Raw genomic sequence first — 27,115 nt, forward strand, 5'->3', positions numbered from 1 at the left:
GAATGCAGGATGCCATGTAACCCAGGGCCTGTAGGAATCTCCTTGCAGTCATCTGGGTGAGCTTTGCCAAACCTTTGAAATAATGAGTTAACTTCTTTTGCTTGTCTTCTGTCAGGTAAGCCATTTGAGAGGCTGTGTCTAGTTTGGCTCCTAAGAAGGTTATTTGCTGGGATGGCTGAAGTCTTGACTTTTGGAAGTTGACTGTGTATCCCAGAGCCTGTAGCAATTGTATGACATAGTTCAAGTTTTTTGTCAAAATCAGTTTGTCGTCCGCTTGTATGAGGCAGTCGTCCAGGTACAGGTAAATGTGGATCCCCTGGAGCCTGCAATGAGCAATTACTGAAGCCAGGCATTTTGTGAATACTCTGGGTGCAGTAGATAAGCCAAATGGCAATGCTGAGAATTGATAATGCTCTGGCCCTGCAAGAAATCTGAGGTATCTTCTGCAGCTGTGTCTGATAGGGACATGCAGGTATGCTTCCTTGAGGTCCAGAGTAATCAGCCAAGACCCCTTGCCCAGCATGGGAAGGAGTTGCTGTAGAGTCAGCATTTTGAACTTTGGTACTATGAGAAAAGTGTTTAATGCAGACAAATCCAGTATTGGTCTCCACTGAGTTTCTTTTCTTGGAACAAGGAACAGTCTTGAGTAAAATCCCTGGCCTTGTTCTTGTTGTGGAACTCTTTCTATTGCTTTGATCTGAGCAAGCAGAGAAATTTGCTTGATAGCCTCTGCCCTCTGGTTTTGTGGTAGGTTTGGCATGCCTTGTTTTCTTGGTAAGGTATGAAAATGGAACCTGTAACCTTGGTCTATAATGTCCAAAATCCATTTGTCCTTTGTCAATCTGTGCCAATTGTCTGAAAACAGAGATAATTTTCCACCCAAAGGAGCTTCTATTTGCTCCTTGGTCAGCGGAAGTAGAGGAAAGTCATTGAGATTGTCCCTGTGGGGCAGAAGAGACCCCTGTGTCACTTCTTTGGTTTGCTGGTTGCCATTGTCGTCCCCTATAGGAACCTCTGTATTGCCCTCTTCCTCGGCCACGCCTGTTTTTACCCCTTTGAAATCTTTCAGGATTAGGAAAGGACCAGTTTTTAGAAGGCCAATTCCTGCTGAATCTGGGTGGCTGAACCTGGAGGAAATCTTTGACTGTCTGAACTGACTTGGCTTTTTCTTCGATGGACTTTAACACATCTTTAGCATTAGCACCAAAAAGCTTGTTCTTTTCCAAAGGTGCATCAAGAAGTTTTGCCTTAACATGATCTGGTAGAGGTTGTTCTTTTAACCATGCATGTTTACGAATGACCGCCCCTGTCATAGCTGCCCTACATGAAGCTTCCAATGCATCATATCCACACTGCAGAAAGTGATTGCTGACTTGCTGAGAATTATGTACAGCTTCCTGCAAAGACTTTCTGTCTAAAGGTTCAGGAGAGGCCAATGTTTTCTGTAAATCATCTAACAGGTAATCCTGACATTGAAACATATGAAAGAGGCAATTCAGAGCTCTCATAGATAAAGTAGTGGAGGTGTAGACCTTTTTCCCCCATCTCTTGAATGACCTAGCTTCCCTGTTGGAAGGCAAAGGATTTTTGGAGGTGGTTGCTGAAACCCCTTTAGGTCCCTGTGAAATAGTTTCTAAATCAACAGCATGGGCTCTAAAGAAATGAGAATGTGTTGCTGGGACTCTATAGTATCTGTCAGGCTTGGCAGGAGGAGGAGGGAGAGTATCAGGGGTAACACTGGAGTCAGAATATAGATCATCCAAAACATCAAGCACAGGAGGTATAGCTAAGGGCCTGTGTTGAGGCTTTTTAAGGAAGGTTCAAAGGTGCTTTCTGGAATCAGAATATTCCTGGCCTTGCCACTTAAAATGTTCCCTCATGGAATGCAGAACTTCCCCAAAAGAAATATCCTCAGGAGGGGAGGCCGAGGGAATGGAGTCCTCTGCATCCGAGTCCTCATAGGTCTGGAAGGGCTCTTCCTGGCTTTCGGAGTGAACAGAGTCCTCAGAATCTTCATCTGAAGGGAGAGGGTCAGAGGGTTCAACCCGGGGCCTCTTATCAGAAGGAGGCTGGGATCCTCTCTCAGGATGGGCCTGGGAACCTCTGGTCATGGAAATTAAGTCTGTGGCCATAGTCATGATTTGTGTTTCAGGAGTAGGCTGAGGTAAGGCTTTAGCAGTAAGGTGCTTGGTCTTGCTGGCTGCCTTAGCACGTGTGTAAGCCTTAATAGACATGGACATAGGAGGCCTAGCAGCTCCACGTGCAGGAGTGACCTTATCCAGAGCAATGGTCTCGGGCATTTCCTCGGTTTCAGTATCCGGAGGAAAAACAATAACTGGCGTTGGTGTGGTCTCCGGTATCGGAGGTATCGGTAATGCGGTGTCTTCGGTTCGGAGCGGTGAAATAACCGCCTCAGAGGGAACCGGGGCACTCGCGGTAGGTTTTGGCGTGGAGTCGGTGGAAGACGCGGGCTGAGGATGTCGGTCCCGGTCTTTTCGTTTCTTAGGAGTCTGCGATGTCGGTAGTTCCGAAGGCATTGTATAATCAAATTTTTCGCCGAAAAAGTCTTCAGCGAACTCCGCCCGGCGCCTGAGTGCGCTTATTGAAGCGAGCACAGGCGGCACAGGCCGAGACGTCGTGGTCTGGGCCAAGGCAAGGAAGGCAGTAAGAGTGGAAATCCTTATGAGGTATTTGTTTACCACAAGACAAACAATTATTAACTTTTTCAGTAATTTCTGACATCGGCTAAGGCAAGAAAAGGTCCCCAACGGGGTACTTAGCTTTTTTGATGACTTCAGATTCGAAAAATACAGGAGCTGACCGACCGGCACTTGCGAACTGCTTCTGCTTCGGGCACCGCGCGGCAAGAAAGACTGAAGAAAATGGCGTCGGCTGATGCTTATGTACTCCAGCCGCTCTGACGTCGGAGAGAAATGCGACATCATATGACGTCGGACCCAGACTTTGGAATCTGGCCGACCGAGGGCTGCCTGAGGCAGGACAACCCATATGTTATGACTGCAGTTGCATTCTTGAAGGACATCATGAGTGAGCTCTCGGATTGTGTGCCTCAGGCAGGTATTTCTCTAGCCTTGAGCAGCATTTTACCTTCACCTGGGATGATGCCTCAATACAAACAGAAAATGATTCAATAATTGGCTTAGTTTCTGGTGTGATACCAAGGGGATACAGTATCTGTCAGCCTTGGATGACATGATCAACAGACCTTGAATCTTTGCCAGAGATGGTCTTCACCCGTCACCTCTGGGATTTCGGCTACTGGCTAAGGTTCTTGCCACCCCCATAGTGCCTTTTTTAGGCAGCGTCTCAAGGACAAAATTCTCAACGTAAAACCGCCATCTAAAAACAACCTCAAGGTTATGCTGCTAAATGCTAGGAGTCTTGACATGAAACTGCACTGACTGGAAGCAGTCCTCACCCTGGAAGACAGACATTTGTGCTGTTCGTCAGGTGCCAGGATCCACCATATTACACATGCACTCAAGTCTCTCAAAAACAGGTACTGTTACAACTCTGTCATAGTCCATGTTGGCGTGGATGACTTGATGCGCACCTCTGAACTATATGAAAAGAAACATGAGTGAGCTCTCGGATTGTGTGCCTCAGGCAGGTATGTCTCTAGCCTTGAGCAGCATTTTACCTTCACCTAGGATGATGCCTCAATACAAACAGAAAATGATTCAATAATTGGCTTAGTTTCTGGTGTGATACCAAGGGGATACAGTATCTGTCAGCCTTGGATGACATGATCAACAGCCCTTGAATCTTTGCCAGAGATGGTCTTCACCCGTCACCTCTGGGATTTCGGCTACTAGCTAAGGTTCTTGCCACCCCCATAGTGCCTTTTTTAGGCAGCGTCTCAAGGACAAAATTCTCAACGTAAAAAGGCTAAATTTCCACCAAATATAAGCATGTATGTACAAATATGCAACAAATGTACATATATACAAAACCCAGCACTATATCATAAGATACCAGCTCCCCCTAGAGTACCACAGAGGGCCAGGTACCAGAGAGCCTGGAAGAGGGTGCACTCCTATCAGATATCTACATTTATGGTAGGTACAAAACTGTAATGGTACAAACAAGCTTATGTCCTTTCAGGATGCCCAAATGGTCCTTACAAATGGGTAGACTGGGGGGAGGAGAAAACCAGGAGTTATGAGGTAGTTAAGATCCTAAGATCCCTTGCAAAAAAACAGTGGCAAAACCTGCCTGAAGGGTAAATTATAATGCTTGGCAAATGCTATGCAAATGTATGCTATGTAGCAGCTGGCAAATGTGTTATAGGAGCTCGAGCCACCGTGAAGAAGTGGTCAAGGCTGTGGTAGAGGAAGAGTGATGTTGTAGTGAGAGTTTTCTGGAGTGAGTGAGGTAAATAGGAGTAATGTAATTCTAATTCCATTTCTTACTAATTCTGATTTTTGTCTGTTTGCTTTTCCTTTTCCTTCTGTTCCTGTTGCTGGTGCTACTCAGTAATTGGTCTTGGGTTCTATTGTCCTTGGTCCTGTCCAGGTAGTAGCGGTATGTCTGTACATATGCAATATTCAACAGTCTTTTCCTGTTTCTGTGGTCCTGTTCTGTGGTAGGGTAGGTGATTAGATTTTTTAAAGACACTCTGGAGACCTTTATCTTTACCTTTAAAATTTTTCTTTTCTCATGACTGATGGAAGATTGATGGAAGATCAGTTGATCTGCCGCTCGCCATTAATGCCTGTAGTTCAGATACCCTTTCTTGCTGCCTTGCTGGAGTGAAGGAAAGCAGTCTAATATGATAAATCTTGTAATTCTGCTCTAAAAGCTGCTGCTGCGAGGAAGCTCATTTTCTAAGTTCAAGTTTTCTGCTGGTAATGGTGGCTTCCTAGGGGAGGAGGTTTTTTTTTTTTAATTTCTCTCAGAAACTGCCTCTGGAGGGAGGGTGTGAGACAGGAGGAGGATCCAGGCCGATCTTCTGCTGATAGCCGGATGCATGAATCTTGATGGAAGAATAGACAGGCCTGTGTGGAAGAGCCGCCTGCTATTCCAGGATGTTGTCTGCGCTTACCAGGGACACATCTTCTTCTTTTTTCACTACTCAAATGAGATCTTTTTTTTCCATTTTGCTATTTTTTTTGTTGCTTGGGGGTCTGAGCCTCAAGGATAATGTCTTTAACCCAGTTTTCAGGTTTGAATGTTCTGTTAACAGTGTAGGAACCAGAGGGTTGTAGTTGTTCTGTGTTCCCTAGCCATGCTCCCAGGGTAGGGCCATATTCATGTTTTGGGGGCCAGTCAGTTCCATCTGATTGATGATTGTTGGCCCTGATGACCAATACAACCGCATCCCAATGTCGTCCCTTGATCTTCAATAGCAGGGAATGCATCACAGGAAGCGGGATAAGTCCTTCTCAGGGAGTTTTCCTTTCAGAAGATAGGAGTCCACTGCCAAGCCGCATCTGTATAACCCTTCTGCAGCTGGGAGTATTTCTGATTGGCGAATGTTTCTTGTTAAGTCTTCCTATGGTGTAATTGTGTATCTGTGTAAGTTGTAGCTCAGGGCCACATTGCAGAGGAGTGGAATGTTTTTCGGCAGTCCTGAGTTGCTGTCTGCTAGATGTTTTTGCCTGGTACAAAAATTGCTTGGTCCTCTGTCATAGAAGCAGGGGGTATTTCCATGTGCCTCCCTGTTTGTTGGATGGGTACCAGCTGTGCTGCCCTGATGTCCTTATCATCAATTGACCTTGTGGTGCCAGCTGTGCTTGCATTGAATTGCCATTTATGTAGGTGCCATTGGTCTGGGATTTATAAGTGTTGTATGCCAGCGTGTCCTGCATAGATTGCCCAACCGAGTGCTGAGCAGGGGGTCCATCCTGTTTGTTGAGGTGAGGTGCTGATGGTGGGCAATCCTTGAGGCTGGTTGAATGGAATTGGGCTACCATTTGAATTCTTTGGCTGCCACCTCCACCATAGAAATTTTGTGCTGGGCATGGAATGTTTGGGAGACCTTGTACAGCCTGTGTAGGTACCACTGTAGCTCTTTAGGTACCACTGCATGAGGTTCATATGCAGTCTGTGATGTTACATGGTCCATTTTTTAGATGCAGTAGAAGCCTAGGCTGCCTCCTGTTTTTCTCTAGTTTTAGCCAAGGTGTAGATGTTAATGCTGCCAAGTTGTAAAAAGGTAGGGTTGGTTGTTTTGATGACTCCAGGTTGTTTTGTTGTGTCCAGCTCTGCAACCCATGGTATCAATTTTTGTTTTTATATGCTAGGTATATCCCTTGACTGTTGTCAGGTAAATGTATAGGGCAGTCTTTTGGGTTAGCTTGTTTTGCTCAATTTGTGCATCATTTGTCCAGGTAGGGGTAGATTTGGATTCCTAGGGGTAGCTTTGAGCAAAGGGGAAGCCTGCAATGAGCAATTACTGATGGCCAGGCATTGAGTCAACAACTAATGGGCGCTGCATAATGCCCAATCCTGAGAGATATCTGAGCTGGCCTCCGAGATTTGGAAGAATGGGGACTGACTCCTTGCCTGTATAGGATCTGAGCGCATGTAGAGTTGGTCGATCTGAATTTTGGCCAGAAATCTTTGCTGAGTCAGCATGTTGAAAGCCTAGACAATGAGCCATGATTTTAAAGCGGACAGGTCGGTGTTTAAAAAGACAGGTCGAGAATAGGTTCCATTTTGGAAGGACAGTTTAAAAATCAAAGGTCTGTTAGTAAATCCCTTCACCTTTCCTTTAGTTCAACTGCCTTAATTTTGATATTTCTTTAAGAGCTTCTCTTTTTGATTTGGAGGTAGGTTTGGCATTGGAGACCCGGTTTTGGTTCCTCTCTGTTTCTGTAGCCTTGGTGGATTGTGATAGAATCCTTCTTGTGTCTTGTGTAAATAATTCCAGCCTTGTAGCCTAAGGCTAGCTTCAATTAAAAGGGTGTAGCTAATTGTTCTCTGGTTCCACTGCTCTGGTAGTCACGCTGATTGCTGTGCTGTTGGTGTGGTGGCTGTGTCTGTGGCTGTACCTGTGCCATTGGCGCCTCCGCTGGTTGTTACCCCTGTTTTGCCTCTTGAATTGCCTTTTTCCTGCTTCTCTTCCCTGCACCCCTCGATTGGCTTTTGCCTCTTGAGCGCCTAGGATGCCTCGAGAACCAATTCCTGGCTGTCTGAAAAAGCTTTCTTTTTACTGGTTGGACTGATTTTGGACAGGTTTTACCTCAAAAAATCTTTCTGCTGGTTTCCCTGTTGTATTCTCTGTGCTGTTTGGCCAAAGCAATTCCATGGATCTGATCTGGCATTTGACTTGATGGTCCTTGGAGGCCTGCATGCTCTGTGATAATAACTTCTTTAGCCTTCTGATCCTTCTGGCTGCTCTAAAGGCCATAATAGTGCAGCATAAATGGCATTTTAATGCATTATTACTGACTCTGTTGAATGTTGAATATTTTAAAGAATGGTTATTTTCATTTTAATGGTTTGTCAGAGGACAGCTTCATTTTTTGGGTATAGCTTTTATTTTCTGGTTTACTGACTATGTGAAATTTCTTGTTCAAGGAAGCTGCTAAATTTTTAGCAGAAAGAAGTGTAAACCTTCCCATCTCTAAGGGGATCTTTTAGCCCTTTCAGCTTTTAGAGTTTCTCAGAGTGCTTGGATAATTAGTAGGGCCTTGGAAAAGTTAGTGTCGGATAGTGATGATCTTTCTACAAAAATGGTAATATGTATGGGAACCTGGTCGTACTATCAGGCTTAGCAGGTAGCAGAGGGGGACCCTAGAGCATCTATAGCATCCAGCAATGCATCATCTACAACAGAAAGAACTGAGGTATGGCTAAAGGCCTATGTTGTGGTAAATGCAGAAAGGTTCTAAGCCTTTTTCTGGAGTCTGAAAAAGTCTGAAAAAGCAAGGAATTTCTCCCCTCATAAAATCCCTCATTTCAAAAAAAGAAAAATTTCAGGAGAGCAGGCAAGGATGGACTCTTCAAGGAGGATGGAGAGCCTTTGGGAAGAAAGAATCATTGGAGAAGAGTGGTTGTCTTCATCTGAATGAGGAGGATCTTCTGAAAGTGGCTGATGGGAGGTGGGTGAGAGCTCCTGTCCTAGATGAGTTGGAGTGATGTGAGTCGCCTTGAGATCTGAGGTTGGTCTAAAATGAGATCCTCTGCTAAACTCTGGCAAAGGATCCATCAAGCAACTAGACTAGAGGAGGGCTTGTAGGGCTTAGCAGGCTTAGTAGTTAGTAGCTTTTTTGGCTTTTTAGCAGGCAAAGATGCCTGTGCAGAATGGCTAGCAGTGGCCTGCAGGCTCCACGCGGGCAGGGCTGAAAAGGAAGAGTGTCAGATGGGAGATCGAGCAACATTCACAGCAGTTGGGATTTCTGTAGAGGATTCCAGTTCCACCAGGCTGGGTGGAAGGCCGGTAAAGAAAAGCTTGCTGAAGGAAGAACCGCTGTCAGACGTCAGCCGAACCGAAACCGCCGTTTAACGTAAAAGACAGCTGTTTCGCCGAAACCGCGACCCGTTTTAAGGGTACTTTGTCTGAGGATCCGGCGGAGGAATGATATGCAAAAAATCGGGCAAAAACTCCTCAAGCAAATTCAGAAAAACTCTCAGTAATTCCAGACGCCTAAGCGCCCGGCCGTTAAAGAAGCTATACAGGCTAGACAGCGCCTAAAAGTGGTGGGCAGTAACAGGGTAAATCTTTATGAGGTATTTGTTTCCCTTAGTTTAACAAGTTCAACAGTTTTTCACTTTTTTCGCTTTTTTCTGAAGAAAGCTGAGGGGGGAGCCTGGGCTTTACGGTTCTTTTTAGAAGGTAGTCGTAGTAGTATCTCGGTCCTGGTCTCACGTTCGAACCGACCGCACGCAGCTTCTGCTTCGCGCAAAGAAAGGCCGAAGTAAATGAAGGTTCGCCGGCCGCTGATGCCTACACACCAGATAACTGCAGCTATGACGCCGGGTGAAGTGCGACCGAGGCCAGCCAGACCCAGACTTTTGACTGCGCCGCATCAAGGGCTGCCTGACGACAGGACAACCCATTCATCCGCCATCTAAAAACAACCTCAAGGTTATGCTGCTAAATGCTAGGAGTCTTGACATGAAACTGCACTGACTGGAAGCAGTCCTCACCCTGAAAGACAGACATTTGTGCAGTCATGGAGACCTAGTTCAAGGCTGTGGAGAGCATCTCAACCATACCGGGCTACACCTCCTTCCACAAGCACAGATTACAAACTGCAGGCATGAAAACTAAAGGAGGTGGTTTATCGATATTCATTAAAGATAAATACACCTCCACCTACAGTAGGATTCCCTGGAGATACTTCAGGTGCAATTAACTGTTGGTAGAATACCCATTCAAGTCATTGCCAGGTACAGGACCCCTCCATGACTCAGGACACTCACTCTGCCTTTCGATCTATTTGAGTTTATCAGGATACATCCGAACACCGTGGTTTTGGGTGACTAACTACCCATCCATTGACTGGGTAAATTATTCATGCTCTAACTCACTTGCCCAAAGGTTCCTCGAATTTGTCAACTCCAGTGCACTGGAACAGCTGGTTGACACCCACACAAGGGGTGCCAACTTTCTGGATCTGGTGCTTACCTATATAGGGGACCACTGAGGTTTCCCTAGTGAGATTTGACCACAAATCAGTCTCATTTGAAATCACTATCACACATGACCCCCACCAGCAGCAACTAAACTAAAAAACATCTACAAAGTAAATTACAACCTCTTACATGATGGTATAAATAGCTTTACTGCGCCTCCCCCCTCAGAAGGAACTGGCAACTACACAGAGTTCTACTCCAATGCTTCATACAAACACCTGTATAACTGCATTGACTCGGCCGTACCGGATAGGACCAACACAAGCTCCTCAAAGAAGAGCAAATCTGCCTGGTGGTCAAATGCCATTAACAGGCTTTATATTAAGAGGTGGAAATTGCTGTCTAAGAGTAAGAGGGAGCGAGGCCTAAAATGGAAGCACTCCCTCCTCTGCTTAAACAAGCAAATAAGACTTCTTGTGAAGTCTTCTAAAGCAAACAACTAATCCAAATTAGATTCCTCAATTAAGGACAGCGACAAGGTGTTCATTAGTTGCATCCGAAACCTGAAAGGAAAGGCCCACATTTGTGCTCAACTGGTAGTTAATGATACCACATATACTTAGCCTATGGACATAGCTAGCCTACTAGCAGACAGGTACTGTGAAAACTTCACCCCACTGTCCCCACCACAAGTACCCCATGACATCCCTACCACTTGCCTTCTACCTTGTATCTCTAAAGAGCAGGCCATGAGCGCCATCTCTAAAGCCAAAAACACAGCATCTATGGGACCTAATAACATCCCAGGTTGCGTCCTACATTGGCTCAAACAAGCATTAGCAACACCACTGGGTACTTTTTTCAATCATAGTCTAAGCTTTGGCTTCATCCCAGCTGAAAGGAAAATGGCCGCCGTTATCCCCCTGCACAAAGGTGGTGCTTCTACTTACCCCGGGAACTACAGACTTATTAGCCTGGCTAGCCTTATCTGCAAGACAATGGAGCAAATTATCATGAACCTTATTGGTTGGGGTCCTAATGGAGAGATGAAAAGTCAGCAAGTAAAAGAAGAGTAGTAGTGCTGAATGAGAAGTTATGTACCTACCATAACGTTCCATGTTAGTTGTCTTCTCTCGCCTTCTTTCTTGCTGGATGGGTTCAGAGCCGATCCTCGGCTTCGACTCGGCCACTTACTAAAGCTTGAGAGCTTATTTTACCGGCTCGAGGCAACCCTATATCCCATGATGCTAGGCGATAACTCCCCAGATCTCGTTTGGAAGCTGAAAAACCTAGCATAGGCCAAAAAAACAAAATCCTCCAACTGGAAGGAGGAGGAAGAGAGATAAACCCCCCAAAGATCGTTATCTACACTATATATATCCTAGGACACCTAGATGGTGAAAAAAGGGAATATATGGACCCTTCAAGGAAGGCAAGATCTTCTCGGTCTGTCCAGGCTAGGGGGATGGTGGGTGGGACGCAAGAAAGAAGGCGAGAGAAGACAACTAACATGGAACGTTATGGTAGGTACATAACTTCTCAATGTTAAATTGTCAATCTCACCTTCATTCTTGCTGGATGGGACCGCGTCCCTAGCACCTTCATCCTGGGTGACTCATTGGAACAGACTCTTGAGAACGGTGGAACCAAATTTTGCTCTGTCCCTGGAGGCCATGTCCAATTTGTAATGCGAAACAAAGGTAGGAGGAGAGGCCCATGTGGCTGCCACACAGATAGTGTCTATTGGTAGTCTAGCTTGAAAGGCTGTAGATGTAGCTAGTGCTCTAGTTGAATGGGCTTTTGGCTTAGAAGTTAATTCCCTGCCTCTGAGTTGATAAATAGATGTAATCGCAGAAGACAGCCACCTAGATAGGGTTACCTTAGAAACAGGAAGGCCTTTCTTATTTTCATGCATTTATAAAAACAGTTGATCAGACTTCCTTATTTGTTTGGTTCTATCCAAATAGTATCGGAGCTGGCGGTGAACATCTAAATAATGTAGTTTTTGCTCTGCTCTATTAGTATAGTTTGGGAAAAAAACTGGGAGATCAATTGATTGATTTAAATTTGTCTGCGAAGCCACCTTGGGTAAGAAGGATGGATTAGTCCTTAGAGAAACTCTGTCTTTATGGAAGATTAAGTAGGGAGGACGAATGCAAAGGGCATGAAGCTCAGATACTCTCCTAGCAGAAGTAATGGTGACTAGGAAGAGTGTTTTCCAGGAAAGAAATTTCAATGAACAGGAGACCGCAGGTTCAAAGGGGGGGGGGATCAAGGATGTTAAGACTAAATTAAGATCCCACTGAGGTGGAGGGTCTTTGATTGGAGGCTTAAGTAAATATACACCTTTAAGGAAAGCTTTGCAAAGCTTATTGGACATGATGTTGTGGTCCGATAAGCCTGTATGAAAATTCGATATGGCTGCCAACTGAAACTTTACTGTAGAGGCAGAAGACCCTGAATGAAAAATTTTTGCTAGGAAGTCTAAGTAGCGATGATGAGCAAGCTTGACAAAGACCAAAACCAAAAAGATTTGCCTGACCTGGAAATCCAAATGAAGGGTGAAGCCAAAATGTTAAAAAATACTCCTTTATTCAAAGCGAGTAGATAATAGTAACAGCTGGTGTAGTCCCAAGCTCTCACAAAATAAAGGGTCTCACAGCAATCTGTCCTATGCTGACTGTACATACAAGTCTTATTCAGAAATCAAAACACAGATCTTTGTTCAAATAAAGCCTTATATATCAGCTGCACCAGTTCAAAATAATTAATTAACCAATGAAATCTTCTCCAATGCCAATTAATCTAATTAAACAGTAAAAAATGCATTCCTTAGTAAACCAACACAATTCATATATTTATTTAACTTATTTATGATAAATAACAAAATAAAAAAAATTTTAATATTAAAATGTGTAAATATATACAATAAAATCATATAGAATACAATTTAAATGAACCTATTTGTACTTTAATTAAAACAGATTTTAGTTCATACTGAAGAATATGTATGTGTTAAATGTTATCCAATAGTCCTCTTGTGGTAAGTTTGCAAAATTTACAAAATTTCAAAGCTTGGCAGCTCTAAGTTTCAACACAGAGGAAATAGAAAGCATATCATTAAGTCCTGGAAATTTAGTGGAATCCAAAATTATTTGCCACAATAATTCTTTGTATTGTAATTTTGCCTCCCACATACCGCCCCTGATTTCTTTCGGGACAGTTTCCAGGACAAAAAAACTAAAAGTAGCTTGTGTGCATTTTAAAAAATGCCTGTATAGTGCATTTTTGTTGGAAAGACCGAAAGGAAGTTGAGAAACCGTATTTACGAACATACATACGAAATAGACAAAACAACAAAAATGCACTATTACAGGCATTCTTTAAAATGCGACCAGGGGAGGAGGAACAAAGGGTCTGCCTTGATGGACTTGAGGGGACAATATCCACCAGGACAGATGACTTTTGCAAGTTGGAGTTATGATCTTGTGGTGCATGGGGAGTTGCTGAAAAGACCATTGGGCGAAAAGCATCCACTGTAGAAGACGCATGTAAAAATGTGCAAGGGGAAGAAGTGTTATGGCAGCCGCCATAAGACCCAATACTTTCAGGACATACCTGGCCTGAATTTTGTCGCTCTGAAGAAGAACATGGACATGGTTTTGAATATCTAAGACCCTTTGATCTGTTAACTTTGCTGAAAGTTGTACGGTGTTCAAGTTGGCACCTATAAAGGTAATAGACTGACAAGGCGACAAAGCAGACTTTTCGAAATTTATAGAGATTCCTAGCCCTCTGCAAATGTGAATGGTGTAAGCTCTGGCTTGGAGAAGTTGATGCCTGGTGGTGGCAGTGAGGAGCCAGTAGTCTAGATATGGAAACACCTGGAATCCTTGCCGTCTCAGGTGAGCCGTAACCGCTGCCATACATTTGGTGAACACTCTGGGGGCTGTAGTGAGACCAAAGGGCAGGGCTCTGAATTGGTAGTGACTGGCCCCCAGCTGAAAGCAGAGAAACCTTCTGGAGCGCCTGTGAATTTTGATGTGATAGTACGCATCCTGAAGGTCCACGGAGCACATCCAATTGTCCTTGCCCAAAAAGGGTAGAATGGACTGTAGCGTGACCATCCGGAATCTTGTTCTCTTTACAAACTTGTTTAGTTTGCTGAGATCTAATATTGGTCTCCAGTCCCCTGTCTTTTTCGGTACCAAAAAGAACCTTGAGTAGATTCCGGATCCTAGTTGGTCTGCTGGGACTAGCTGGATGGCTCTTTTTGCTAGCAGTTTTGATATCTCTGGTACTGCTAGTTCCCTTAGACCGGGTGGAACGTCTGGAAGGGTTCCCTTTTGCTGAATTGGGGTTTGGATAAAGGGAATTTTGTAACCCTTGGATATGATCGACTGCACCCATTTGTCTTGAGTAAAGGAAAGCCATTCTTTTGGGTACAGCGACAATCTTCCCCCGACTGCCTCCGAAGGTGGACAATCGGGCAACATCTCAGGGATGCTGGAAGGGTTTGTCAGAGAGAGGCTCCCTGCTACCCTGATTCTGCGGACCCCCTCTGCCCCTAGGGTGGCGTCTGTTGTTGTTACCCCCTCTGCCTCTGGGGTTAAACTGACCTCTTGCGTCAGGCGTGACTCCTTGAGATTTGAGGAACCACATTTTCCCACCCTTCTGACCCTTAGGGTATGGTCTTGAAGGGGTGGAGAAATGGACTCCTACGGCAGAAAGAGTCTTGCCATCTTGTTTGCATCTGGTCAAGGTCTTTTCACTTGAGGGCCGAACAAAGCCGAACCATCAAAAGGGGAATTTGTGAAGGACGCCTTGAAAGGGTCCACGAAATTACACAGCCGCATCCAGGCGTGACGCCTTAAGGCCACTCCTGTGCCCGCAGCTCTACTCGCTCAATCGGCTGCATATGAAATTAGATGCATGGAGGAGTTAACAATCGAGTTTAGGGTTCCAAGCTGTGAGTTTATTTTATCCTGGGACCCAGCAGCTGAAGGATCCTGTAAGACTTTTCCCAACTCTTTGAGAATCTCTCTCTGAAGGCGGGTGAAGTGACACAAGTAATTCAGCTACCGCATGGCAAAGGTCGCTGAAAAAAACATCAACTTACCGTACCTATCCATGGTCCTAGAATCCTTATTAGGAAGATGGATAGGTACTGAAGGATCAGCTAGTTCCTTCTTGGTGGCTGCAGCCACCACCATGGCATCTGCCGGTACACCTTTTGTTAGGAATTGTTTGTCAACTGGTGCTGTGATGAATTTAGATGGCCTCCGAGGGGTGGGTTCCACTGAATTCAGGGCCGACCACGCCTTCCTTGCCACTACTTCCATAAGGGGGTCGAAAGGCGGAGACACCCAGGAGGTGGAGGGTCAAGAACCAAACGCCTCCAGGTACACCAACTCGTCCTCAGAAGGATTAAGGGAAGACCAGTTCCCCCTCTGCTTTAGGGTTTCTAGGATGTCTGAGAAAGAGACATCCTCAGAGGGGGACTTTGGGGATCCCTCCGACTCATCCAAGTCAGTATCAGATGTAATGGACTTAGGGGAGTCCACATGCTTCCTCTTACATGTCCTCTTACGCGGAGGCTCCGCTGACAGGTCAGGAGAAGCCTCGGAGGAGGAAGAAATTCCCAGTGGGGAAACCTGAGACGTTGGATCTCTGGGTCTGGGAGCAAGAGAGTGGGAAGAGACATCAGCAGGCATTGTAGTGGGAGGAGCTGATGGAGCTGACCGTTGACTATGCCCTGGGGCTAGTACACTTCTCATCACCTCGAAGGCTCCCCTATCAGAAAAGGCCAGAGGGCCCCCGCTCCGAAGAGGTAGGAAACCCAGGCCGCACCGACAGGGAAGGCTCAGAGGCCGATGTCGGGGCCGAGCTCACCAGCGCCGACGCTCCGAGGGGGAGAACGGGGTTGGACAATGGTCCGATGCCACTCGCCCCCTCGGAGCCGACGAGAGAGACCAGGCGCCCGGATCCGTCCAATGAAGGCATCAAGGAGGAGATCGGAGCAGAAGACAAAGGAGCCAAAGGGGGAGGTATCGGCTCCGACGCCACAACAGTCATGGCTCCAAGGAGCTCCGGCTCCGAACTCTGAGGGAGAGTCGAAGGAGGACAATTAGGTGGAGTCGTAATAGCTACCGTCTGATGAGACGGGCTACAGATCATCTGGGCCAATGCCTGAGACTTTAACAGTCTACTTACCACTCTCTCAAGGTCGTGATCTGAAAGCCTGGACGACCGAGAAGATCGGCTCAGATGGCTCCGCTCCGAGAGCAGGGGGGGATCTTGGAGACGAATGGATGGACTCCAATGAAGGGGATCTTGACCTCTTCTTAGATATGGATGGAGCCAAAGGAGCCGAGGACACGTCGGCTCCAGCCGGAGCCGACCGTGAATGCATGGACTCAGAGGTATCGGCACTGAGTGGTGCCGAGACCGGAACCTGTGACTCGGAGGGATCGGCTCCAGCCGGAGCCGATCTAGGCACAGACAAAGAGCCAGCAGCCGAAGGCTTAGTACTCGGAGCCGACGGTTTTGCTGGTTTCAAAGGCCTCCCCGACGCAGACTTAGTCGGGGAGCCCTCGGGCTTTAACAAGCCCCTCAATATACGTTTGTTCCTGCGCTCCTGCAGGACTCTTGGACTGAATGCATAACACACAGAACAAGAGTCCTGCAGGTGCAGGGGTCCCAGGCAGTAAACACAAGAAGTGTGACCGTCTGTCAGTGACATTTTCTGACAGCACGAGTCACACTTCTTAAGACCTGAGACCTTAGTTTCCTTTGGTTCCTTCGACATAACAGTGTCGAGGGATCACAAAAGGAAAGAGAAAATACACACACACACACACACACACACACACACACACACACACACACACACACACACAACACTCAAAAAAAAACAATAAAAATATTAATTGGGATACTGACACACCCAAACACTCCACAGGATCCCTAAGAATAATTAGGAAAGGGGCAGGCTTAAGGCCTAACCTAAGAGTGGAGGGGGGGGATATAAGGGATAAAAAGGGAAGGTATAAACAGGAATAGAATTAAAGGTAGTCGCTAACTACTGAAAAACAACTGGGTGAAAAACTAACCAAAAAGGGTGACTGAAAACTATGTATTTAAAGACTTACCAGGAGCCGATAAAAATACGCACCTCGCAAGCGAAAGCGGCAAACGAGATCTGGGGAGTTATCGCCTAGCATCATGGGATATAGGGTTGCCACGAGCCGGTAAAATAAGCTCTCGAGCTTTAGTAAGTGGCCGAGTCGGAGCTGAGGATTGGCTCCGAACCCATCCAGCAAGAATGAAGGCGAGATTGACAACTTAACATAATAAACTCATCCTCAAGTCTTGGTGAGTCGACCCTGGTTTACACAAAATCTCACCAAGGTGACACGGATATATAGACTGTATTTATATAGCATACATCATGGACAGAAGTAGGTCACAAACAAAAAAGACAGCTGGGTGCACAAGACCCAGGATAAAAAGGTGCCCAATCCTGGTAGGTGCACTGGTGCCAGGACTGGGAAAAATGACAGTGTAGAATTCTCAAAAGATGGAAACAATCCTATAATGGGGCCAGGCCTAGGGGGAGGATGGCCCCCCCGTTGTAGAAGGAAGTAGTGGTCCACAAAAATAACAAAAACTGATGGGCCAAAGAAGAGCCATAAAGACGACAGAGTGGACTATCAAGGATAAGAAAGAAATTATGTATTGTTACTATTATGTAAAAAGCCCGCAATTTCCAGACACAAGATATACAAAATGATTACGATAGAAATTAGAGAAAATCAAAATACTTCCGCAAGAAAAACTGTCAGAAGCTTCAAATAAAAATTTGCATTCATTAATATAACAGATTTTTGAAAAACAGTATATAGATCAAGAAATTTTGATCTGTTTGGAAAAAGAAGCATCTGAGGAAGTGAAAAAATATAAACAACAAAACCAAGAGATATTTGAAAAATAGAAAAAAGAAATATGGACATGGGAACGAAAGAGAGATTTGATATGGTGCAATACTTATGCAAAGGAGAAAACCAAGTTAACTAATACAGAGAAGGCAGCCCCAAAGATATTTGAAGAGAAATACAGGCAAAGGCATCCAGATATGGAAAAGTTCACAATAAAAACATTAACATCACAAAGATGGAATGTGGAAAAGAAGATTAGTAAAGCAGAAGTTAAAAAAATAGACGCTGAAGTTATGGAGTGTTTGTGAAGTGAAGGATTTAATGTAGGTCTAACACACACTACATCACAGCATGATGGAGGGAGTCCTCAGAATAAGGAAAACCAAGAAGGTGAGGAGACGTGAAGAGGAAATGTGGACATCGGAAAGGAAAAGAGATTTAATATGGTGCAATACTTACGCAAAGGAAAAAGTAAAATTAACCAATACAAAAAGAGCAGCACCAAAGATATCTGAAGAGAAATACAGGCAAAGGAATTCAGACCTGGAAAACTTTACAAAAAATAAGAAGACAAAGAGGAAAAGTAGAAAGGGAGATTAGTAATGGAGAAGTTACAGAAATAGAAACTGAGGTTATGGAGCACCTGCATACAGAAGGATTCGGTGTAGAAAATCCAATACAGAAAGCACCACAAAAGGATAAAGCAATGGATATCCAAATTAAGGGGAAACCAGTGGAACAGGAAGCAATTGGTCAGGTGCCATATCAAGATATTTTGGAGCCTTCCACAGGATACCAGTACGAATGCTCACTTAAAGTTAGACAGCAAGGAAAGGAACAGGAAACTGTGGAAACTGATGCAGTCAATATTGAGGAGTGATAGGCCAGTGAGTTTCCATATGACAAAGCAACAGATGGCACAGGATGAAATTCAAAAGAAGGTGCCACAGGAAGATGCTAGAGAACTTTCTATACAATGCCTGCAGGAAACAGAAAACAAGGGATGCGCCCTCAGTTTGGAAGAAAATGAGATAAGAGAAGAGTTGCTTGATTGTTGGGAGGGTGGTGTAATGGTTAAGGTGTCTGCCTTACAAACACAAGGTGCAGGGTTTGAATCTCACAAGGGATAATTGGCTAGGCTTAAAATGGCTCACAAAGGCAGTCAGCTTAGTATGAACCTATGAATATGTTTGGACACAGGACCGATCTCTGTAGAATGCTATTTTATAGTTGGAAGGGTGGCCTAATGGTTAAGGTGTTTGCCTTACAAGCACAAGGTGCAGGGTTTGAGGCTCACAAGGGATAATTGGCTAAGCTTAAAATGGCTCATAAGGGCAGACAGCTTAGTATGAATCTATGAATCTATTTAATGGACATGGACAGATATATTAAGATGAATGAGGGAAATAGACTGCAGAAGGTCAATAAAACCCAAAAAGTCAGAAGTCTGATAAAATAAACAAATGCAGTAATTAGGACTGTCCATAGAGATTCATGTGATATAACAGAAGTAAACAGGATGTATTAGTGTGCTGCTAAATTAATAACTGAAAGTTCTACCACAAGAACACAGGTAGTAAGGGAAAGGAAGGGGAGAAATCGAGTAGCATCATGGAAATATCAAATAAAGAAAACTATAAAGCAATTAAGACAAGAAGTGTCACTGTTAGATTATAGAAGAGGGAATATATCAACAAAAATACTAAGAAAGATAGACGTGATTAAAGCAATGCACAGTATTAGAGCAGATCAGGATCCATCATGCATTATCGCAAATAAACTAAAAATTTTAGCACAGGTGGAAAAACGTAGACGTTACACACAGAAATATAAGGGAAAAGTACCAAAGAACCAATTTACTGACCAGCCAAACATGTTTTATAGAGAACTGGGAATAAAGTAAAAGCAATTGAACGACCGCCAAAAAAGGAGGGAGTAGATATATTTTGGAGAAGTATCTATGAAGAACCTGTGGAACATAATAAAGATGCTAAATGGATAGAAAAAGTAAAAGAAAGAATAAGACATTTAAAGGTAAAGGATATGAAATGGGATGAAGTAACAGCCAGAGAGACTGAAACAAAGTTAAGAAAAGCCTCTAATTGGAAAACACCAGGCCAGGCTGCAGTACCTAACCTCTGGTTAAAAATATTAACATCTCTGCAAGAGGATTTAGCTATGAGTAAGAACTATTTATATGTGCACCCTGAACATACACCAACCAGGCTAACAGGAAAAACAATGCTCCTACTTAAGAGTGAACCTGCAAGCTACCCTAAAAATTATAGGCCAATAACGTGCCTTCAGACGGCGTTTAAACTATACTAGGGAATTGACACTGACAGAGTTTATAGTCATTTAGAAGAAAACTCAATTATGGCAGTAGAATAAAAGGGCAATAAAAAAAGTGAAATGGAACAAAGGATCAGTTGTTGTTAAATAAAGTCATAGTGGAGAACTGTAAACAGGGGAAGAATCTAAGTATGGCATGGATTGACTACAAAAAAGCATTTGATAGTAACCCACATTCATGGATAAAAGAATGCTTAAAAATGCGTAAGATACACCCTACAGTGACTGACTACATTACAGTAACCATGAAACAGTGGCTGACCACTTTCCAATTAAGCCATGATAAAGGAGAGATTATTATCCCAGGGATAAAAATTCAAAGGGGGATACATTCCAGGATGACTTTCTGTCACTGTTGCTACTCTGCCTTGCCATTAACTCATTGAGCTGTTTACTTAACAGCTTAGCCCATGGCTACAACTTGGCTCCTAGAAAACAACAAAGTCAAGCCTTCTTATCTTCTCTGTCGATGATTTAAAACTGTAGAGCTCAACAGATGAGCAAATGAACGCACAACTGCAGGTTGTCAAAACTTTTTCAGATATTAGAATGTCATTTGGTCTTGATAAATGTGCAAAAGCAACCTTTAAAGCAGGAAAGCTGCAGCACCAGGAAAACATCAGTTTGGGAAAAAATGTGATAGAAAAGAATTTGAGCAAGAGGGAGTGTATAAATACGTGGGAACTGATGAAGGATCAGCAATAAAATATGAACAAATGCGAATTAAACTCAGCGATTAATACTTTAGAAGATTTAAATTAACCCTGAGAATAGCGTTGACATCTAGAAACAAAATCCAAGCTATAAACCAATTAGCTCCTCCTGTCTTAACTTACAGTTTTAGAGCGATTGACTGGTCCCAAAAAATGTTAGATAGATTAGACATTAAAACAAGAAGGATGCTCCATGGTCACCAAATGATCTACAAAAATCAGTGTACAGCAAAATTACATATTTCCCATTCCAAAGGAGGGATGGGCCTCCTTGAAATTGGTTGCATGTATAGATCTGCAAATTGTGGTACTCCACACATACAGTGGATATAAAAAGTGTACACACTCCTGTTAAAATGCCAGATTTTTGTGATATAAAACAATGAGACCACAATAAATCATTTCAAAACTTTTCCCACCTTTAATGTGACCTATAACCTGTACAATTCAATTGGAAACAAACAAATCTGTTAGGGGAAAAAATATAAAAAAATAAAAATGTACAATAAGCTGGTTGCATAAGTGTGCACACCCTTAAACTAATACTTTGTTGAAGCACCTTCTGATTTAATTACAGCATCAAGTCTTCTTGGGTAGGAGTCTATCTTACAGCATTCAAGTCTTCTTGGGTAGGAGTCTATCAGCATGGCACATCTTGACTTGGCAATATTTGCCCACTCTTCCTTGCAAAAGCGCTCCAAATATGTCAAGTTGCAAGGGCATATCTTGTGCACAGCCCTCTTCAGGTCACCCCACAGATTTTCTATTGGATTTAGGTCTGGGCTCTGGCTGGGCCATTGCAAAACTTTAATTTTCTTATAGTGACGCCATTCTTTTGTTGATTTGGATGTATGCTTGAGATCATTATGTTGAAAGGTGGAATTCCTCTTCATCTTCAGCTTTCTAGCAGACACCAGAAGGTTTTGGGCGAAAAGTGACTGGTATTTGGAACTGTTCATAATTCCCTCCATCTTGACTAAAGCCCCAGTTCCAACTGAACGAAAAGCAACCCCAAAGCATGATACTGCCACCACCATGCTTCACCGTGGGGATGGTGTTTTTTGGTGATGCGAAGTGTTGTTTTTCACCAAACATACTTTTTGGAATTGTGACCAAAAAGTTCAACCTTGGTCTCATCAGACCATAACACATTTTCCCACATGCTTTTTGGAGACTTGATGTATTGTTTTGCAAATATTAGCCAGGCCTGGATGTTTTTCTGTATAAAAAAAGGCTACCATCTTGCAATCCTACCCCACAGTCCAGACATATGGAGAATAAGAGAGCTTGTTGTTACATGTAGTACACAACCAGTACTTGCCAGAAATTCCTGCAGCTCTTTCAGTGTTGCTGTAGGTCTCTAGGCAGCTGCCCTGACCAGTTTTCATCTCGTCTTTTCATCAATTTTGGAGGGACGTCCAGTTCTTTGCAACATCGCTGTTGTCCCATATTTTCTCCACTTTTTGATGACTGTCTTCACTGTGTTCCATGCCATGGCCTATGCTGTGGAATTTTTTTTTGTACCCTTCTCCTGACTGATACCTTTCAACAATGAGATCCCTTTGATGCTTTGTAAGCTCTCTGCAAACCATGGCTTTTGCTGTAGCAGGCAACACAGTAAATGTCAGGAAAATCCTACTAGGACAACTGAACTTTATTTGGGCTTAATCAGAGTCTCTTAAATTGATGGCAGGTGTGTACCCAAGAAGACTGAATGCTGTAATTAAATCAAAAGGTGCTTCAACAAAGTATTACTTTAAGGGAGTGCACATTTATGTAACCAGCTTATTGTACATTTTCCCCCGAACAGATTTGCTTTGTTTTTCAACTGAATTGTACAAGTTAAAGGTCTAATTAAAGGTGGGAAAAGTTTTGCAATCATTTATTGTAATCTCATTATTTTATATCACAAAAACCTGGCATTTTAACAAGGGTGTGTACACTTTTTAGATCCACTGTATCTACTGACCTCACAAGATTCAAATGTAGTAACATTTTTGAAAATGAGTAGAATAAATCTGAGATGACTTCTCTGCTTAATTTAGCAGAAGCTTATCGATGTCAAGTAGGAATGGAAATCAAACCAGAAGTAGATAAAAATCAGGCAGCAACTGAATGTGCCAAAAAAACAAAAGAAGGAATATAAGGTGAAGGACCAGATGAGAAGACAAGAAATGTGGAAAATGTATAAATATAGTTGCAAGTATAGAAAACTTCTGGAAGAGCCTCATGTTGATCAGGAACAAACACAGGACTGGTTAAGGAGAGGTGAATTCAAAAAGAGATGGAAGGTTAATATTGGCAGCCCAAGACAGTGGGCTACGTACACACTGGTTTACAAAGTCCACTGAACATGTGGGAGAAACAGACAAATGTAGGTTGTGTAAAACTGAATTGGAAACTAATGGTAGAAGGACACTGTATACTAAAAAGCATAACAATGTGGCGAGACTGTTGCACTGGGGATTGTGCAAACATTATGGCATTGAAGTGGCTGAAAAACACTGGAAATATGAGCCACAAAGCATCATAGAAAATTATGAAGTTTATATCACATGGGATCACCCGTTACCAACAGTTTAAACGATAGATGCTAGAAAACCGGACGCAGTGGTCCAAGAAAAGAAGACAAAAGTAGCACTGATCATTGAAATCACCACACCCAGTGACTACAGTGTCTTGCATACAGACAGACACAAAGTCATAAAAATATCAGGATCTGTAGGCAGAAACAAGAGCAATGCGGAAGAAAGATACCCAGACAGTTCCAACAGTAGTAGGAGCCACGGATCTTAGAAAAAAGAATCTACAATCGTATTTAGATGCGTTACCAATCCATGTAACCCCATATGAATTGCAAGAGGAGTCATTACTGGGCACATTGCGGGTGCTGCGAAAAGCACTTCTGGCTGACATCAAACATTGAAACAATACTAATTTCATGAACTTTAATTGTACTTTGACTTAGGAATGGGGTTCATTCCCATCATGGTATTAGAAACCCAAAATATTTGGAGAAATTATTCACCAAGGCCCTTGGCATGTGGAAATCTGTGCATACAGCCTACCTACACTTAGCCGAGGTTTCTGACACTATCCTCCACTCAGGCATCCTTGACAAACTCACCCAGCTAGGTATCAACCCTTATATCATTTGATGGGTTGCTAACTGGGTCACTGATAGAACCCATACAGTCAAAATAGGGGACTCCACCTCCAACAACAGACCTGTAACCAGTGGTGTTCCACAAGGATCAGTCCTGGGACCTCTACTGTTTGTAATCTATTTCTCTGAAGTATAACCTAAAACTAAAGGTCTGTGGCTGCCAAAGTTTGCTGATGACTGCAAACTGGGAGTGGTCACAGAATCTCCAAACGATATCAACATCTTACAAGAGGGTCTTACATAAATGATTGGTGCTAAAGTCATGGTCTTAAACTCATTGCAAAAAAATGTATTTTCCCTTTCGATAGGTGCGATGTTCCTGCTAACTACCACATCAATAACACCACCCTAAGTACGCACTCAGTGGTGAGAGTCCTGGGCACACAGGTTGACAGTAACCTCACCTTTGATCACCATGTCTCTGCAGTGGTAAGAAGGGCATTCTATACTGCTCATCTCATAAGTAAGGGCATTGCAACCAGAAAAAAAGGAGTTAAAACCTCTCTGTACTCTTCCCTCATCAGACCAATAATGAAGCACAACGCCCCTTTTGGTATGTACCTTTCCAAGCACATGCAGCAATTGCAGAGACCACAAAGGTTCCTCACAAGGAAAATTCAAGGTCTTCAGCATCCGTCTTATCTGGATCATCTGAAATCACTGTCACTTTATTCTGTTCTATACAAACTAATCAGAGGCGATCTATACTTTGCATATAAGGCAATCTATGACCCTAATTTATTGGAAATGCTGCATATCCGCAAGTCATATAGTACACTGGTTACTTTCTCTAAAGACCTTAACCTGGTATGTGACATTAACAGAACCTGCTGGAGGGACAGATTTGTCTCCCAAAGGTTACCATATCTTTGGAATGGGCTTCCACTTCATGTCAAACAGAATTTCGTTGGCCCCCTTCACACACAATCTGGACGATTGGATGAGTAACCATAAATTCAACCCAGGGGGTTCCACCTGTGTCCCTTTGGATAGAGGCAATTCATGCTGATCACTGAACTAAGGGGAGAACTTGGCTAGGCTTGTAAGGGCCCTAAGGCCATTAGCCTGGTAACTTCCTATGATCCTATAAGTGAAATATGCAAAGAACTAAGGTGGTGTGTACATACCCCACAGGTACAAGCAGCTCATTTATATATCCTTTATGTCGAACTTCTCATTTTCAGTCTTGAAAATGTCACTTTTTTTTTTAATAATTTACTAGGAAAACAACATTAGTAACTAGGAACAATAGAGATTAAACATTTTGTTCCAATAAAACAAAATGCCTTCTACTTGTATTCAAGCCAAGTCTTACTTGCCACACTTCAGACATTCTTCTACAAACATGTTGCCATGGAGTTCAGACAGCTTGTCCCTGTAAAAAAAAAAAAAAAAACATAAAAACCTTATAAAAACACATTCAAAAGACATGCAAACAGTTTTGAATTATGTTTTACTCGATGTGGACAAACAAAACATATAACACATAAAAAACACTGTGATGTACTCAAAGGTGCACATCTGTTTCAGTGCCCTTATTTTACAGTCTCTCTACAAAAGCAATTTATTTTCAAGGTTAGTGATACAAGTTTCCAATTTTAGGGACTCGCTCACTTTTCACAATACCTCGTACCAATTACAACCAACATGATTAAGCACTCCAAAAATATAGAAAAATGCTACTTCCTCCTCTGCATAGCTCTGAAAAAATATGGACAAAGTCAAAGATAATGGGGGGGGGGGGAGAAAGCTTCAAAAATAAGGACAAGTTTTAAATAATGTTCTTATCATCTTATAACGTTTCTAGAATAAAAGGTCTTCTGTTACTGTGCATTTTCTGAAGGACATTATGTCTGAAACTCAAACGCCTGTCATTATTTAGTGAGTTCAGTCCTCACTGATTTGCCACAAAAATCCAGAACCAAAAACAGGAGGCACAAATCTGGACGGTTGAGAGTCACGCCACTGCTGTACCCACTAACTGAACCCCAGCTGCCCACATCACAGACAGCATCTCTCCTCCTGCACCATTAAGCTGGGCACAGAAAAAGAAAGGAAATCTTCATCCTTCGGAAACCTTCTAACCAAATACACATATAAAACAAGTCTTTTTCAAATGAGGTAGCAGCAGACAAAGTAATCTTAAAACATATGCACACAAATCATTAACTTTACTGAAATATTCACAATATCACTTCATTTCTACTTGGTGTTGGGGATGTGCTTACCAATAATGCCGTCAATGCACATAAAGGTGCAGTTAGCAAACCTTAATGAAGGGGGCTAACCAGGAGATGATAGGCTCAAGAATTTGAAGGCCAAATGCCTCAGCTTGAAAATAAGGGTGTTATCTGCACTTATTTAGGACAGACCCTAAACAAATAGCTGGGTCACAGCAAGCTGAAACAACAAAAAAAATGTAGGAGTGGTTTGGTTTGTTCACATGACACGCAAACTAAAGCCGTGTGCACTATGTACGGTAATGTATGTTTATTAAGAAGGTCAGTACAGTCTGAACCGAAGGCCAATGACCATTCCATGCTAATTAGAGCTAATAGGTAATGGTGGCCAGAGGGGAGGGCCTATGAAGATGAAACACTAAACAACAACTTAAAAGCCAGTAGTGAAAAATGCAGTGTCTTCAGCTGGTATAACTGTTTTTTACAGCTTGTGTGTTATCTAACTCAAGGAGCATTAGCATAAAATTAGACCTGTTAGTAACAGCCTGCATTTAATTGCTGGAACCTGTGTTCTGAGAGACTGCCTTCTAATCTATCTGCAAATATACCGAGCTCAGTATATTTTTTTGGTTTTAGAGTTTGTTAATTGTTGCTTAGATCTCTGTTGAAACTGGTGTCTCCCTGTTCTGAGAGACTGCTTTCCAATCTATCTGCAAATATACAGAGCTGAGTATATTTTTTGGTTTTAGAGTTTGTTAATTGTTGCTTAGATCTCTGTTGAAACTGGTGTCTCCCTGTTCTGAGAGACTGCTTTCCAATCTATCTGCAAATATACAGAGCTGAGTATATTTTTTGGTTTTAGAGTTTGTACCGTTGGTTGTTGCTTAGATCTCTGTTGAAACTGTATTTGGTGGCTTTTGCAGTTGCCCGCCCCACTGTAGATTTGATCTGAGACACTCCCCAGTCCCATCTCTTTACCACATTCTACCTAATAAACTCTTTCTGCACTTACCACATTCTACCTAATAAACTCTTTCTGCACTTGCTTTTAGTCCTTTTTAATTTAATTGCATTTTTAAACTGTGTTTGGTCTAATACTGCTACATACTCAAGTGTGCTAGCTTGCACTGCATGTGAATTGTTTTTTCTACTGTTTTTGGTACTTTTCTGTATAAAAAAAAAAAAAAAAAAAAAAAAAAAAAATAAAAAAACTATAAGCCT

General features: G+C 43.0%; 1 protein-coding gene across 1 annotated transcript in view; it reads right to left on the bottom strand.

The window, feature by feature from the left end:
* The window catches only part of SIRT6 (sirtuin 6), a 1,110,223-nt gene that overhangs the window by 905,212 nt on the left and 177,896 nt on the right, over positions 1–27,115 (bottom strand). The window contains exon 4 of the mRNA XM_044090601.1: positions 25,030–25,089. Coding sequence (XP_043946536.1) covers positions 25,030–25,089 — 60 coding nt within the window. The remainder of the gene's footprint in view (positions 1–25,029; positions 25,090–27,115) is intronic.

The sequence above is a fragment of the Protopterus annectens genome, chromosome 13.part0 (genome assembly GCF_019279795.1).
Source record: "Protopterus annectens isolate FY-2018-M chromosome 13.part0, PAN1.0, whole genome shotgun sequence".
NCBI classification, from domain to species: domain Eukaryota; kingdom Metazoa; phylum Chordata; order Ceratodontiformes; family Protopteridae; genus Protopterus; species Protopterus annectens.